The sequence below is a fragment of the Pan paniscus genome, chromosome 18 (genome assembly GCF_029289425.2).
Source record: "Pan paniscus chromosome 18, NHGRI_mPanPan1-v2.0_pri, whole genome shotgun sequence".
Taxonomy (NCBI): domain Eukaryota; kingdom Metazoa; phylum Chordata; class Mammalia; order Primates; family Hominidae; genus Pan; species Pan paniscus.
The window spans coordinates 62,673,843-62,690,611 of record NC_073267.2 but is presented as its reverse complement, the minus strand read 5'-3'; the positions used below and the strand labels follow the sequence as shown (position 1 = coordinate 62,690,611).

At 33.8% G+C, this 16,769-nt stretch overlaps 1 protein-coding gene across 16 annotated transcripts in view; it reads right to left on the bottom strand.

The window, feature by feature from the left end:
* CHD9 (chromodomain helicase DNA binding protein 9) overlaps positions 1–16,769 on the bottom strand; it is a 272,619-nt gene that overhangs the window by 85,979 nt on the left and 169,871 nt on the right. For all 16 annotated transcript variants that reach the window (XM_034940161.3, XM_057300145.2, XM_057300147.2 and 13 more), the window contains 8 exons: positions 14,857–15,003; positions 13,907–13,975; positions 13,768–13,823; positions 12,371–12,488; positions 9,957–10,043; positions 9,677–9,814; positions 6,144–6,265; positions 2,870–3,113 (listed from right to left, as the gene is read on the bottom strand). In XM_034940161.3, the coding sequence (XP_034796052.3) occupies positions 2,870–3,113; positions 6,144–6,265; positions 9,677–9,814; positions 9,957–10,043; positions 12,371–12,488; positions 13,768–13,823; positions 13,907–13,975; positions 14,857–15,003 (981 nt within the window). The remainder of the gene's footprint in view (positions 1–2,869; positions 3,114–6,143; positions 6,266–9,676; positions 9,815–9,956; positions 10,044–12,370; positions 12,489–13,767; positions 13,824–13,906; positions 13,976–14,856; positions 15,004–16,769) is intronic.

Here is a 16,769-nt window from a genome sequence, read left to right as displayed (position 1 = left end):
GGCTTAGGAATTTCAGCAGTACAGATGGTATTCAAAGTTATGTGTATGAATCAAATATGTGAGATAATGAGTGCAGACACAAAAGAGTCTGAAGACTGAGCTCTGGGTTACCCCAAAGTTTAGATATAGGGAAGATAAGAAGGAACCAATAAAGGGGGCTTGAGAAACAATAAGTGGTGATGTAGGACAGGATGAAGTCTTGGAATCTAAGTGAAGAGAGTGTTTAAACAGGGTTGAAAACATAAGCTATTGGGTATTAAGTGAAAAGAAGGGATAAGAACAGTTGGATGTTCTTAGATTTTAATTAATATTAACCTAATTAATTTTAGGTCCGTTAATATTAATTGTGTATACTGGCCATTAAGTTGAATAATAGCTGCAGTAGAATATTATTAAAATAGGTATAAATTATAAATCTCTGGCATTTATACAGCTCTAAAAACCTGGGATATAATATATTCAGTTAAGTTGATATCACAGTGTTTAATAACAAGGGCTCTTGAATCTGATTGATTTGAGTTTATTAATCCTGGTTTTACACTGTGATTTTGGGGCAATCTATGCAACTTCTTTAGCCTCAGTTTTCTCATGGGTAAAATGGAGATAATATTATCTATTTTACAAGGTTGATATTACAAAGATTAAGTGAAATAATATATGTAAACTGTTTAGCATAATGCCTGGCACATGTTAAATACTTGATAAATGTTTGTGGTTATTAGTTTATCACTTCCATTACTTTTCCCAGGGCAATTTAGAAAAATTTTAGCATGATTTTAGTACTACTGTTATTTCAAGCTATTTGATAATGTAAAAAAAAAAAAGAAGTTAAATATTCACTTAATTTATATGAAAATATATTTAAAAGAGTTAATTCTAAAAGTTATTTCTGTATTTGAAGTACAGATCTATTTATTTCATTATAGAGGACATCTTTATCTTTTGAAATTTAAAACCTCTTTAGGTAATATATATCTAGAATTTGTAACATTTATCATAAAAATACAATATTTAATATATACAATTCAGTTTATTACATATCAAGAATCTTCCAGGTTTTTGGCTATCATATTTATGCCAAACTCATGTGACACATATATTAAAATTGTAACTTTGTTAAAAATCTCTGTAAGTCTCAAGATATTAGTTGTGCTTTCTATAAAAAATGAGAATGTCAAATTAAATCATTTTTATGACAACATACAGCTCTAAAATTCTACAAATGTACGAGTAAGAATAATGAAACACTAGACCAGGTGCAGTGGCTCCTGCCTGTAATCCCAGCACTTTGGGAGGCTGAGGTGGGAGGATTACATGAGTTCGAGACCAGCCTGGGCAACAAATTGAGACCCTATCTTCACAAAAAATAAAATAATTAGCCAGGTGTGGAAATGCACTCCTGCAGTCTCAGCTACTTGGGAGGATCACTTAAGCCCAAGAGTTTGAAAATGGATAAATTAACTGATTTTGTTCCTGTAACCTCATTTTGCTTCCTACTTCCAAGGTTGAAACAATTACATTTATACGAAATTAAGCATCTCTATAATTAATTATTCTTCAATTGAAAATAGTCACCTTTGCACCTTTGGAGTCCATGATATCTTAATTAGATTATAGATTGATTCTTTTCCTTTTTTTAGGGACAGGGTCTTGCTGTCACCCAGGCTTCAGTGCAGTGGTGTGATCACAGCTCACTGCGGCCTCAAACTCTTGGGCTCAAACAGGTAGAAAATCAGTTATCATTGGAAGACAGAAGTAGAAGGCTATGCACATTACCTTACTTCAACCTCTATCATATCACATAACCTGGCCATGTATTATAATGATCCTTTTAGAACAACAGAATGAGGGAAAGAAAAAATACTAAAGTGCTTTTAGTGTAGGGTGCCAGGAGATAAACCTTTTCCATTTAAAAAGTACAGTTTTTTTGTGAATTTATTGATTTTATTGAAATATTTTAATAAAATGATTCATATGAACATTCAAAACCATAACTTGAATGTTTTCTTTTTTAAAAAATATTTTAATTTTTTTGTAGAGATGGGGTCTTGCTATGTTGCCCAGACTGGTCTGGAACTCCTGGCCTCAAGCAATCCTCCCACCTCGGCCTCCCAAAGTGTTAAGATTATAAGTGTGAGCCACCATGCCTGGCCTATCTTTTCTAGTCTTAACTTTCTGCTAGAAAATTCTTAAGGTGTCATCTCTTTATTTTACGATCTATGTATTTAGAAGGGATAGGAAATCCCTTCTTAAAGAGTAAGTGGTCAAAGTAAAATAGAAAATGCTCCTCTAAAATACATGGAGAGAGGAACATCATCAAACCACTAGAGTACTGAAATCATCATTCCTAAAAGATGGAGGTATACCTGTTTTGGTAAGCAAAACAAACAACATTTTAAAAAATGTCTAAAATAAAAATCCATTGAACATGAAAGAGAACCTATGGTCTCACCTCAACAGGCATTTAAGCCTGTGGTATTAGTGAAGATTTAAATTTTTTAAATGATGGGAAAAAAGCTGGACAATGATCAGAGACAGTTAATACCCTAAAAATAAATCTAATGTGTATTTAAAAACTATTAGTAAAATTATTATTCTAGTTGAAAAATTAAGGATTACAATGAAACTCGTGCATTGTTTAAATCTGCATACTTCATTATAGTGAACTACAGCATTAAATTGACTTTTCTCATTGTTCTCTTCAGCTACTCAAATTTACTGTAAAATAAAAATGATGAATAAAAGAACTTAAACTAAGATCTAGGTAGGCAATTAAAATGTATCCTAAATTTGAAAATAATTGGTAGGTAATGCTTATCTTTTTCAGCCCTGACCTTTCAAACAACAAACAAAATAATCAATAACACACCTGTGAATCCCTGAAGTACATCTCGTATTGCTGTATCATTTGTCTGCTAATCAGGCTCCCATGATAAACCACAACGTTAATATCGGTCCACGTACGAAATTCTCTCTCCCAGTTTGCAATAGTAGAAAGTGGAGCAATAATCAGGAAAGGTCCTCTTATACCAGTCAGAAGGATTTCATAGAGGAATGTAATTGATTGAATAGTTTTGCCAAGACCCATTTCATCTGCTAAGATGCAGTTTCGTCTGAAATAAACAAATACATTATCCATGCATACACTGGGGTTTTTTTCTATACTTTAAAGATAAATATACAAAAATAATCAAAGATCAAATAAAATAGTTGCATTTATAAAAATGTAAAAGTTGCTTAAGTGCAGGGTAGGCTTAAGATTACAATTTTATTATAAACCTGCAAAGGCACAAAGATTTCTACAGCTCCAAAATAAGGATACCACCCATTAGATGTCTGATTTTTTAAAAAAGAAAAGGGAAGGGCAAGGCCAACTCAATATATTATTTGTTCAGGAATCATTTAATAAATACCTTCTGTATCTCAGGACAGTATGAGAAGATGGGATACAAAAGAAATAAAACATGTTCTGTGCCTTTCAGGGGTGTGTATCTATTACAGAAGCTGACATGCAAATAAATAAATAGTCATGCAATGTGCTATCACTGAAGCACAGATAAAGCACTGGTTTTCAATTGTGGCTGCACATCAGAAGAGCTTACAAAGCTTGAAAACAAACAGATACTCAGGCCCCTCCCCTATACATTCTGATTCAATGAGTATGGAATAGGATAAAATCAGCTATAATTTCAAAAATAAGCTTCACAGATGATTATGATATGTGGCCAATTAAGAATCATCAGTATGGTTTATTATGGAGGCTCAAAAGAGTAAGCCTCAACTCTGGCTAGAAGAGATGAGAGAAGACCTCTTTCAGAAAGGAGGTCAGTAATGAGTAGGATTTTTGCCAGAGAGCACAGTGAATGAGCAGAAGTGTAAAGAACATGATGAACTGAAGGACCAAAAGTTGTTCTATGGTTTGGAGGGGAGGGTAAAAGGAAGAGAGATTATTGAGGTAAGTAGGGTCATAAATAGAAGACATTTGCCATTCTATTATGCAATGGAAATTACTGGAACTCTTCAAACAAATCCAATAAGATTAGGTTTGTATTTTAAAGTTTACTCTGGTGCTATTGTGGATATTAGAGGTTGAGGTGACTAGAAGTTGGGACAGTAACTGGGAAAGTACCATTAAGTGCAGGGAAGAAAGTGTGGGCACCTGGTCTAAGAGAGGAGAAACTAAGAGGAGAGAACTTTCCAGAATTAATTATGGGTTAGAATAAAATGGACCTAGTTACCAAAGTATGGGGTGTAGGGTGAAGCCAGATTTCAGTTTGGGTGACTAAATGAATGTGTTATTATTAACCAAGATGGAAAATACAGAGGAAGAACAATTTTGATGGGGAAGAAACAGGAAATAATATTAATTTTTAATCTGTTGTGTTTAAAGAATCATTGAGATAGACACTCAGGTAGCAAGAGGCAAATAAAAATATGGGCCCAGAGTTCAAGACCTTAGATTGAAAAGTATGGGACTCCCCGTGAAGCCACGGGGAGTATAGAATATGGCTTAGGGAGAACAAACGTAAGATGAAAAGAGAGCTAAAGACAGAACCCAAGGCAGGCAAACACAATATCTACAGGGCAGGCAGAGGAAGAACCAGCAGACTATTGAAAGGAATAGTCACAGGTACTGCAGAGCTAGGAGAGAGTCACACTGTGGAAACTGTTGGAGTTCAGAGTGAGGGGAATGTTTAAAGAAGGAAGGAGTACCAACTACTAACCAATGCAGCAGAGAGCAAATTAGGGCTGAAAAATATTTCATGGATTTGGAAAGTTAAAAGTTTCAGAGAATGCAGGGGAGTTGGGGTGGGGGCAGTGGTGGTGGTGGTGGGGGGAATGGGGAGACAGACAGAAAGAGAAAGAGAGAGAGAGAGAAGCAGAGCCAAGAGAAGGTTTATTTTAAACTCAAATTTGTTCATAGACTGAAGGGATGGCAATAGTCTTCAGGGATGGCCTGGAGATATAAAAGAGAAGGATAAGTGATTGAAGTAAGGCTCTAAGGCTCTAAGAAGACTAGATGAGATGGCATGTCTGATACATGAGGGCAGTGGTAAGAATAACTGTGGATGAAGATATTAACACATCTGTAGGCTTGGATATGAAGGCAAGCAAGAACTTGGATGAGTTTACCTACCATCCCCGGGTTTCTCTATGAAACAGTCATATACAGAGAGTGAAGGGGGCAGAACTGTGATAAAGGGCTTCAAGAAAGTGGTGAAAAGTTAAAACAGGCAATATAGGAGATGGGAAAGGGTACTGATGAGGGAAGACAAGTTAAAAAAATGTTTTGTCAACTACTTTTCCTAGATGGTTCTCTTGGGAAAAATGATGATTAATATTTGGAAAATATAAATCAGGGAAAAGAGCACTGAGGGGTAACAGGCCTCTTTCCATCGACTGAGTCCATGACTCACCATCACTAAGCATAACAATTCAGAAGACTCACGTGAAAAGTAAAAATGATTAAAAATGATTCTGAATAAAAGTATCATCAAATTTTGCTATTCTTACTAACAGTAGTGCCTTTATTTGCTCTTTTGCATGTGTAACTACTATGCTTTCTCAATCGCAGTAACATTTTTTTACTTCTTTTGCAATTATCTTTTCATGTCAAAAAAGAATGTAAGATATTCTATAAGGCATTTTGAAAACCTTGAAAAACAGATAATAAAAATGGGGTAATTAATTACAGGTTCCCATATTTTATATTCCATTCCTTATCTATTGCTGACAACCTACTTCTTTGATAATTTACATTAAATGATAGAGCTTTAATTCCTATAAGTATACCTTGCTCATAACTCACTAACTCGAACTGATTGTTGGCAGACAGTAGTACGGGTTGATAAGCTGAAAAGCATTATATAACACAGAAGGTTTCTTAGGGCTCTTGGAAAGGTATTTCAAATTTAAGTATTAATCAACATACCAACTTTCTTCTATTCTGATTGGTATACATTTAAAGAAAACAATTGTAGTTGAAACCTAAGTTGCAATTTACATATGTTCCTGAGGTAACCTCACTTTAAATAATGAAGACTTCATAACAATAACAATATAGCAACAACAGTATCTATTTTACTTGACACATTTTGGCACACATTAAAAAAAAATTTTTCTTATTAAGATATACTACATACCTATTGTACCAATTGAACAAGAGCCAGTTGAGTCCTTCCAGTTGATATTCCCTGAGTTGATTGCCATTTTTATAGTCCCTGGATTGATCTATTTTCTTCCAAATATTAGAAGGAGGACGGTCCTTTGTGGAAAAACAAAGAATGAATGGTGTTTAAATCTTCCATATATCATACTGAAGGCAAAAAGCATTGGTTTAAAAATAACCCTAAGAGGCATAACAGTGTACAGTGTTATGATTAACTTTTACCTAACATTTAAAGGTCAAATTAATTCTATACAACTCTTCCAGAAAACTGAAGAGGAAGGTATATTTCCTGACTCATTCTATGAAGCCCTAATACCAAAATCAGACAAAGACATCACCAGAAAACTACAGACTAATGTCCCTCACGAACAAAGATGCAAATATTCATAATGCAATTTTACCAAATGGAACTTAACAATATATAAGGGCAATAAGATCATGACCAAGTAGGTTTTGTTTTTTTTTTAACCAGGAATGGAAGGTGGGTTTAAAGTAGAGAATTAATCAGTGCTGATCAACAGATTAAAAAATAAAAATCAGCTGAGTGTGGTGGCTCATGCCTAAAATCCCAGCACTTTTGGAGGCCAAGTGGGGAGGATCGCTTGAGATTAGGAGTTCAAGACCAGCCTGGGCAACACAGGGAGACACAATCTCTATTTAAAAAAACATAAAACATAAAAAAACCAAAAATAACATGGTACTCTCAGTAGATGCAGAAAAAGTATTTGAGAAATTTAACATCCACTCCTAATTAAAACTCATCAAATTTTGAATAGAAGGGAACTTCCTTAAACTGTTATGGTACAACTATGAAAAAGCCAAAACTAGCATAACATTTAAAGGTGAAAGACTGACTGCTTTCCCCCTAAGATCAGGAATAAGGCAAGGATGTCCTCTGTGACAACTTCTATTCAACATTGTACTGCAGGCACTAACAAGTATAATCAAACAAGAAAAAGAAAAAGAATAACAAACTGTCTTTATTTATATTATAGAAGACATGATTTGTCTATGTAGAAAATCCTGTGGAATCTACCATGAAAGCTAAACTAAGCAGTAATTTTAGCGAGGTTGCATAATACAAGATCAATGTGCAAACACTGTGGCAACAATCATGAAAATATTTTTAAAAAACAATAACCATTTTATAATAGCATCCAAAATAACTTTTGATATTCATGGTACAAAACATTTCTTTCAAAAGAAATCTAGAAGCATAGAAGTGAAACATTATGTGTAAAAGAATTTTATTCACTTATATATAGATATATAAGACATAAATTTTCTGAAGATTCCTGAATGAGAATTCAAATAACATTATCCTGGCCCCAAATTAGTAGGGTCTCAGTAGGAGAAATAAGTTTCTGAGAAACAAGCAAAAGGTCTCCTATTGTCTTCTGCTTTAAAATTATACTGTTACTAATCAACAAAATTACACTTCTAAGAATTATCAGGATAATCAGGTGTGATATTGTGAAATATGTATTTGATCTTCATTCCCATTTCCTGGCATACAACTCCTGATATCCTTGGGTTCTCCAAAGTGCTGCTTGTTTGTGTGCCAATATTGCTGACTGATAGATTCAGGTGGGGCTGGTCACCAGAAGGACAAAGGCATGATTAGAGGGGAGAACGGGAGAAGGGGAATGGGCAGAAAGGAAGGAGGGGAGCAGGGGAGGAAGGAAGGAAGGGGAGAAGGTCAAGTTGATCACCAATGGCCATTAGATGATTGAATCAATCATGCCTACATAATGAAGCCTCCATAAAAACCCAAGAGGACAGGGTTTAGTGAACTTCCAGGAGCTGAACACTTCCAGGGAGCTGAACATGTGGAGACTGACAGAAAGGTGAACAAGAACTCATCCACATGCCAGGAGAATGGCAAACCCCAACTCTACAGGGACGGAAGCTCCTGCACTCAGACCTCGCCCTATGTCTCTCTTCCTCTGGCTGTTTGTTTGTATCCTTTAAAATATCCTTAGGAATAAACCGGTAAAACTTGAATGTCTTCCTGAGTACTGTGAGCTGCTCTAGCAAATTAATCAAACCCAAAGTGGTGGGTAATGGGAACCCTAACTTGAAGCCAGTCAGTCAGAAGTTCTGAAGGTCCCTGGACTTGTGACTGGTGGAAAGGAGGGGGCAGTCTTGTGGGACTGAATCCTCAAGATGTGGGATCTGATGCTATATCTGGGTAGATGGTGAATTAGAGCTGGGTAGAACTGAATTAGAGGACAGCCAGCTGGCATCCACTGCAGAACTGACTGCTTGCTGGTCGGAAGAATTCCCCACATATTTTGGGGTTACAGAAGTCTTTTGTGTTGATTGTTGTGTTACCCTGAGAGCAGAGGAAAAACACAGTTCAAGAAAGCTTTTCTTAAACATCAGGTAAGTGTATAGTAATTGTACATGGAAAACAAAACAGGCTATCAGTATACTGAGAACAGGACTGGTTATTGAAGCTCTGCTGCTACTTAATACAGGTAAGTGTTTGCTAAAGAAAACATTTTTTAAGTGATAGCCAATGAACATTAAAATAATTAACATATATTTTAACTGCTGCTTAAAATAATTTATGCATTAGATCATATTCTGTATAGCTTCTTTTCAGCAATCCAATCACTATTAATGATTCATTAGTTTGGGTCAGGGAAAAATTTCATTTACAGAATCTCAAAATACTTTACGTGACTTATATGCTATTTTATTTAACAGCAATATACTGGCAAAAAGAAAGGAAAACAAAACAAAACAAAAAAACACCTCCTACATTATTTAACCATGACAGACTAGCCCTGTTGTCATCAATTTTACATTAATTAAGCGGATTAATTCTATTGGCTGAGCCCCCTTTACCAAGGCCTATAACATATATCTAAGGCATCTCTAATTTTTGAAAAGCTCCAGAAGAGATTCTGATATGCACCTTTGACTGAGAATCACTTATCTAAAGACATAGCTTATTCAATGAGGCTTAATATTACCACTAAGGCATAGACCCCACCCCAAAAGAAAATCTTTCTCTTTTACTACATTCCTTGACTCATTCCTCTCTGAATTAGGTGACGCTTCTGTTTCCTGGTTCAAGGAATAGCATTTAGAAGGTAAAAGGAATGGGGGTAAACTGATATGCTTTTGTTAACAGCCTACGGACATTACTGGAAAATAAAGTAAGAAGACCAGAAAATAATACTAGGAAGATCAGAAAATAGTTATTATAAAACAACATGATCTCTTCTATGGAATATTTAGTTCATTTCCTTCTCTTACTTCACATCTCCATGTTTATCAGGGCAGCTTTCCTCACTCTCGTGCTAATCAAAAAGGAATCTGCTCCTGTCTTTTCACATATAAACTCCCTCTTAAGCTTTGGCTCCCAAAACTAGACTCACATAGTAACAAGCCTGTTTAAAAGAAATGAAAGTAAAACATTATATAATTATTAGCAATATCATAACTTACATAAACAAGTGCTAAGATTTTATAAAGCTGTCTAAAACAGGTTCTTACCAAACGTCTTGTGTCAGGCCTTGAAGCTTGCAGTTGTTCAAACTCTTCTATTTTTGCAAGATCTACATCTTCTTTTAGTTCCCAAGTACTATCTTCATATGGCAATGAGCACCATTTTACTAAGTAGTAAATAACAGGCTGTAAAAAAAGTTTTTTCATTTACCATTTTGAAAAAGACACTAGTAAGAAATAGTTTAAACAGAGAATAAAGTACTAGGTCTTAATACTTGGAAAGTTTCAGATTTTTCTTACTTAAAAAATCTTTTTACCATATATTTACCTCACCAGTATCCTTATCTTCACAAAAAGAGACTTCTAATACTCTGTCTACTTCAACGTAGTCTGGGTTAAATGGTTCTTCTTCCATCTAAAATTAAAAGGTAACTTAATTGACATCTGACAAAGAACTGGAATGATAAAAGGACGAATTTACTAGCATTTCACTATAGACCTTGTAAGTTTGATTTCAGTTAAATGTCCAATAAATGGAATTCTTCCATTTTCATTTCCAAATGATAGCTAGGATATCATGAAAAATGTTATAAATAATAAAACCAAATAGTACTAAAAAATAAGGTACTCTAGAAGATACGTGCTTTAAAAAATTCCTGAAAGCAGCCTCTATACCTTTCCTTTACGCTTTTCCTCAGGTTGCAAAAGTTGAAGACCATGCATCATCCCATTGAATGCTCATTTCTGTTGTCTCACACACCCTTTATCTTTACCTGATGGTTCTTGTGCTCAAGACCCACTTATTGAGCTGACTGCAAACTTTACTGAGGTACCTCAAACTCATTTGCACTCATTTACTCTTCAGCCCATACCTCCTCCTGCATTTTCTAACTGGTTAATGGTAACAGAGCTTCCTCTCCATAGCCCACGCTCAGTGACACAAGCCAGAAATGAAGAAGTCATTTTAGATTCCTTCTTTTTCTTTACCCTCTACATCGAGTAAGTCACCAATTCGTACAGACTCTACTTTTAACTCTGAGATTGGTTCCTCCTTCCTCATCCTCACTTCTTACTTGAACCTTTAAAATAACCCCAACTACTGTCTCACCTCTCCTTTAATGTTTTTCACATTGTCCCCAGAGTAATCTTTCTCAAATATAAATCTTATATATCGCTCCTTTACTTAAAATTCTTCACCGACTCTCCCCTAATTAGTCTTAATGAAAATTTAATGATTATTAATTAATTCTAAAATCTTCAGCTTATTAGGAACTTCTAGATCATAGTGAAGAGATGACAGATATTTAAGGGGATGAGAGGACCTCCCAGCATCCACAAACTAACAGGTCATTAGAATCATCTTTTTTTTAAAAAAATAGAGATGGAGGTCTCATATGTTGGCCAGGCTGGTCTCAAACTCCTAGCCTCAAGTGATCCTCCCACCTTGACCTCCCAAAGTGTTGGGATTTCCGGCATGAGCCACCATACCCAGCCCACATTTTTGAGGTGAAATTAATAATTACAAATGGAATAATAGTAATTATGTAGTGAAGACATCTGGCAGATACCACCTTAATCTAGTGATTAACCACCAGTACTGGGGTACAGAGGTATCATGTACCATCTTATATCATTCACTGGAAGAATAGAGCATCACTTCTATGGTGTTCTTTTAAAAAATGCCTAACCTGGATCATGATGAAACTTCATACAACCCCAAATTGAGGGGCATTCTACAAAATTAATGAGCTGTACCCTTTAAAAATGTCCAAGAAATGAAAAACAAAGAGAGACTGACTAAGAGATATTACAACTAAATGTAACATGTGCTGCTGGATTAGACTCTGGACCAGATAAAAATACACACACACACACACACATACACATGCACACATACACACTCTCTTTTTGTTATAAAAACACTAGTGGAACAATTAGTGAAATATGTGTAAGGTCTGTGGATAATAGTACTACATTGATGTCCTACTATTTTTATGAAAGAGAATATAGTTGTTTTTAGGAAATATATACTAAAGTGTTTGCAATGTTAAAATGGTTTAGAAAAATACATGTGTGTATGACAGAGATAGAGAGAGACAGAATGAATACAAATGATAAAGCAAACATGGTAAAATGTTAACATTTCGGAAATCTAGTTAAAATAAATGTGAGAATTCATTGTACTATTTTTGTGACTATTTTGTTTAAAAGAAAAAGTTTTTAAAATTTTCAAATTAATAATTTAAAACTGCTCTAAAAGGAGTCTATTAGAAAAATCTGGAGCAGGAAAGAACATCAGACCATTTAGTCAGGCCTAGAAAGGTAAATTTTTCCAGAGGTTCTGTTCACATACATGAAGCTGGTATAGAAAATATGCAATATATTTCATGTACTGAAAAATCTTATTTTCCATTTACTTGCTAGATTATCACTTCCTCCACTTGAATAACTTTGCTGATATATTATTGGTAATATTACCATACTCACATTCAACTCTAAATGTTGAAATATATGCTAGTTTAAAAATACAAGCATGATCTACCATTCTGAATTATCAGTGTTCCTGTTTCAAATGGTTTCCAAGCTAATTTTGAGAAGAGAAAAATACTATATTTAGGTAGCATTTGTATTCAAATATCAACACTGGAAGTCTAAGAATTAAAATAATGTGTAATTTTTGATAAATAATGCTACATGTATTCAGAGACCAACACATAATAGTCTTATTTATTTTTTTCTTACGTCTGCAAAAAAATGTGCTCTTTGTGCTTGTCTCAATTTGAATCGTTTGATTTTCTGCTGGATCCTTTTATCTTTCAAAAGCTGCTCTTCTGTGGCCCACTCACAGTGAAGATAGGAGCTAAAATTTTTATAAAAATAATATATTAGAATGACACAGATAACCATTTTAAGATGTATTTTAAATAACATCCAATATAAACTATTGTCTTCAACTTTTCAAATAGGTAGTTCATCATTTAACTTTAATAGAATTACTATCATTTCTAAAATAAAGTAATTGTGATCACTATATGCTAAGGAGGTCGTAGTCTAAAGGTATACAATTTGCCATATAGAAACAGAACAGTAAAATGATCAAAAGTCTAATTGCAAGATACGATTTATCTATTATTATTTCCCTATAACAGTTTTGTCATGATCAGAAAGCTAACTTGTTTTGAAACTAATGTGATTTAAAACGCTTTCATGGAGGTACAAAGATAAGTTGGAAAATATGTAAAAAGAAGAGTAAGTGATTTTTCCCCACTTAGCAACTCTTATGAGTTATCTGACCTTTATCCAAAATTAAAATTAAAAACTTTAAGGTCAAATCATCTCATTGTGTACGTCTGACATAAAAACCTAAAGATCAGGAAAAAAAAAAACTTTTTTTTTTAAAGAGATGGAGTCTCACTATATTGCCCAGGCTGGCTTCAGACTCCTAGGCTTAAGAGATCTGTATCAACCTCCAGAATAGCTGGGACTGTAAGTAGATTAGAAATGTCTTTTATAAGGACAATAAAATCTGAAAAGTTCAACAATACAATGAATGCTGTCTATAAATTATAAAAGCATATTTTATAAAGATTCCTGCATTTTGATGTTAATAATGAACATTTTCGGGAAAATAAAAAAAATTTAATTTTTTTTTTTTTTTGAGACGGAGTCTCGCTCTGTCGCCAGGCTGGAGTATGGTGGCACGATCTCGGCTCACAGCAACCTCCGCCTCCTGGCTTCAAGTGATTCTCCTGCCTCAGCCTCCTGAGTAGCTGGGACTACAGGTCCGTGCCACCGCACCAAGCTAATTTTTTTGTATTTTTAGTAGAGATGAGGTTTCACCATGTTGGCCAGGATGGTCTCGATCTCTTCACCTCGTGATATGACCGCCTTGGCCTCCCAAAGTGCTGGGAATACAGATGTGAGCCACCATACCTGGCCAAATCATTCAATTTTAACATGAAAGGTTTTCAAATGGGCCCTTTTCCACTTTTTAATGATTCTTGAGTTATGCAGGTATAAATAATAAAAATTATCATAAAAGTGTGGATAAAATGAAAATCATAATTTTAATTTATTAAATGTATTAATTTATATGTAAATCAACATCTTTCTTTTATTTTTCTAACTCAAATACTTACTAATTCTTGTATTTTACAAAAAATTCTTCTGTATCAATCATCACTCCAGGTGATATCTAAGAAAAGAAAATCAGTAATGGTGACTCTTTTAAACAGGCCACAGAATATGAAGTGTAAAATGTAATGTACCAGTACTTACTTCCTTTTTTACGGTTCTAGAAGATAGAATTTTGTCTACAATTGCAGCATCTTCTTCACTCGGATTCTCCTATGGGAGGGAGGAAAGAAATAATGACAGAACACATTCTGAAAGATCTTTTAGTTGCCACTTTGTATGTTGATGAACATACTACAATTCAACAAATATTTATACAGCATATATGCTAGACACTATGTTACGTGTTAGAAATACAAAAATGAAAAAAATATATCATTGTCATTGTCCTTTTCATCACCTACATTATCTCTGTAGCAAACATATTGTGCTTTTTAATGTGCTGGTCATTATTCTAAGCATTTTACATATATTAATTTAATCTATTATCTTCATTATTATCATTTCCATTTTACAGATTAGGAAATTTAGGCATAGTTAAATAAGTACTTGCCCAAGGTACTCAGCTAGTGGCTGAGTGGTTGGGTCAATGCATATAAGGGGGACTTAAAAAATCATAGACGAGGGAAGTACATACGGCATTCAGGCAAACGTGTTCATAAAACAGAGGACTAAGTGCTTATGGAGAAGTAGCAGAAGATGACGGCAGAAAATCCAGACAAAGGGGTTTATACACTGCTAAAAAGGTATCGTTATTTTTGTAAGGTTTAGGAAACTATTAGAGGAGTTTTCAGTAGAAAAATAATATGATTAAACTTGTAATTTAGAAACATTCTGCAGAAAAGATAGTTTGAAGAATTTCAAGAACATATATTTAGGAGGTAGAAAGTGTAGTGACAACCTGAATGAAGAGGCAAAGGAAAACGAAGAGAGAATGAATCCCTAGGTTTCTAATTTGAATGACTCAATTAACTAATAATATGGAATCCGGAAGGATAAGTTAGAGCAATTTTTAGTAGGAAAAACAATGCAAGTATTTATAGAATTTATGTTGGTTTAAAATGTTTTGCAGTCATAATCCCAAATATGCTTACCACAAACAATTGTAAAGGCTGTTCACCAGGTAAAGGAGCTGAATTCTTTTTTATTTTCATAGAACCTTTAACCTCTTCTTCAGATTGCTTCCCTTCTATATCTTCTGCGTATTTTTTTCTTTTAATTTGTCGATTTGATCTTCTTTTCTGTAATGAACCACAAGAATCAGATTTATATAATTTATTTTGAAGAAAAGTTTTTGAAAATAATTACCCCTAGAGTTGGCAATTTTGTATACTAAATTTTCAACATGACACTCAATGTTCTATCTTTTCCTATTTTGTTTTTAATTAGAGGAAGATTATAATTTGCCATTTGCCACAGGCTTACAATCTTCCTACAGTTCTACTTCCTACAATTTCAAACAACAAATATTAGTAATACTTTTATTATGTTAATTTGGAAATCATTAAGAATAAAGAGATGTCTGTTTTTTTAAAAAATTATTTCACAGGTTGGGCAAAATATATTTTATTAGGAATACCTTTATTACTACATTACTTTTCTTTAGAAACTATTGTTAAGAATAAAAAGGTATCTGTTTTATTTAACTATGTCATACCTTGGGCAATAAATATTTAAACTATTAATAATTTCACAGTTTTAGTCCAAAACCTAAAAAGTGTATCAGATGAATATTGGGTATAGAATTAATTGGGGGTATAAATCTAGAAGAATAAATTAAATAGTGTTTGCCAAAACACATGAAACTGTGTTTAAAGCAGAATAACATAATATAAAATATTTAAAAAGAAATGCACAAAATAAGAAAGCATTAAATCTACCAAATAATTTTGAATGAAAGAAACTGTTTCACTAACTTTAGTAGCTTTCCTTAAATATAAAAGACATCACTATCATCACACAAAACTAAGCCTTTTACAAAGTATTACATGTAGTAAGATAATTTTTAAATAATCTAAGTAATTTTAAATCTGGAATCAAATATACATGGCTTTACTTACCTCCCTAAATATCTAATATTTGTTTCAAAAGTTTTATATTTCAAGGAGAACTTAAAAAACAAAAACAAAGTTACATCTCTTTTGGTGTTTACAATAAAGATAAAAATTTCAAAATCCCAAAGGGCTTAGGTTTATTTTTTAAATTTCCCTTGTAATCTCATGGGGTAGAGATATTTCATGGGGGGTAGTGGCATCTCAACCAACTGTTCAATTGCTCAATATTTGGCAAATCTCTTCTTTTTTCTAGTCCAATTTCTTCTATATATTTAGTAACTTCATGACACTTCCAAAAAATGGAACCAGCAAAATAAACCACAAGTTCTTCTGGTTTCTGCCTGTCTTCTATTTGGCAAGTCTTTAATTTACCTTCACAGCCATGACAAAAATGGCTGAGTCACTGCTACAGTGTGGTGACAAACTATATGCATGCAGTCATGCCTCTGCCCCTTTCTCTTGTGAGTAGTAAAATACTGAGAGAAAGAAAGGCACTCATATGGTCAGCCAAATGTACTAGATAACACCATGCCTCATGTAGGATGGGTCAAATGTCTCTTGGCCATGAAGACATTGACATTTCAAACCTCAAAATAACACAGCCTGGTGACATATAAAAATTCTAATTAAAGGGCTACTAGAAACCCAATTTTCCTTCATCTTATTTTGAAAACGATATGAATTACTATTATTCTCTAGGAGGGGGGAATTCTATGGATTTCTAACATTAGGCTAAAAGAATATTTAGAATTCTATTATGGGCACCATATAGATCTTAATGTTCAAGAATAGTTTTAATTAATAAACAACTGTGATATATTATCAATGTCTCATTAGGCATGACTTTTAAGTAATGAAATTTGAGAGTAGTTCAGTACATTTTTAGAAAATTCTGTTAGAACTTTTCAGCATTAGTTTCCTTTCTGGCCACTTAAGACATCTATTAGTACTTA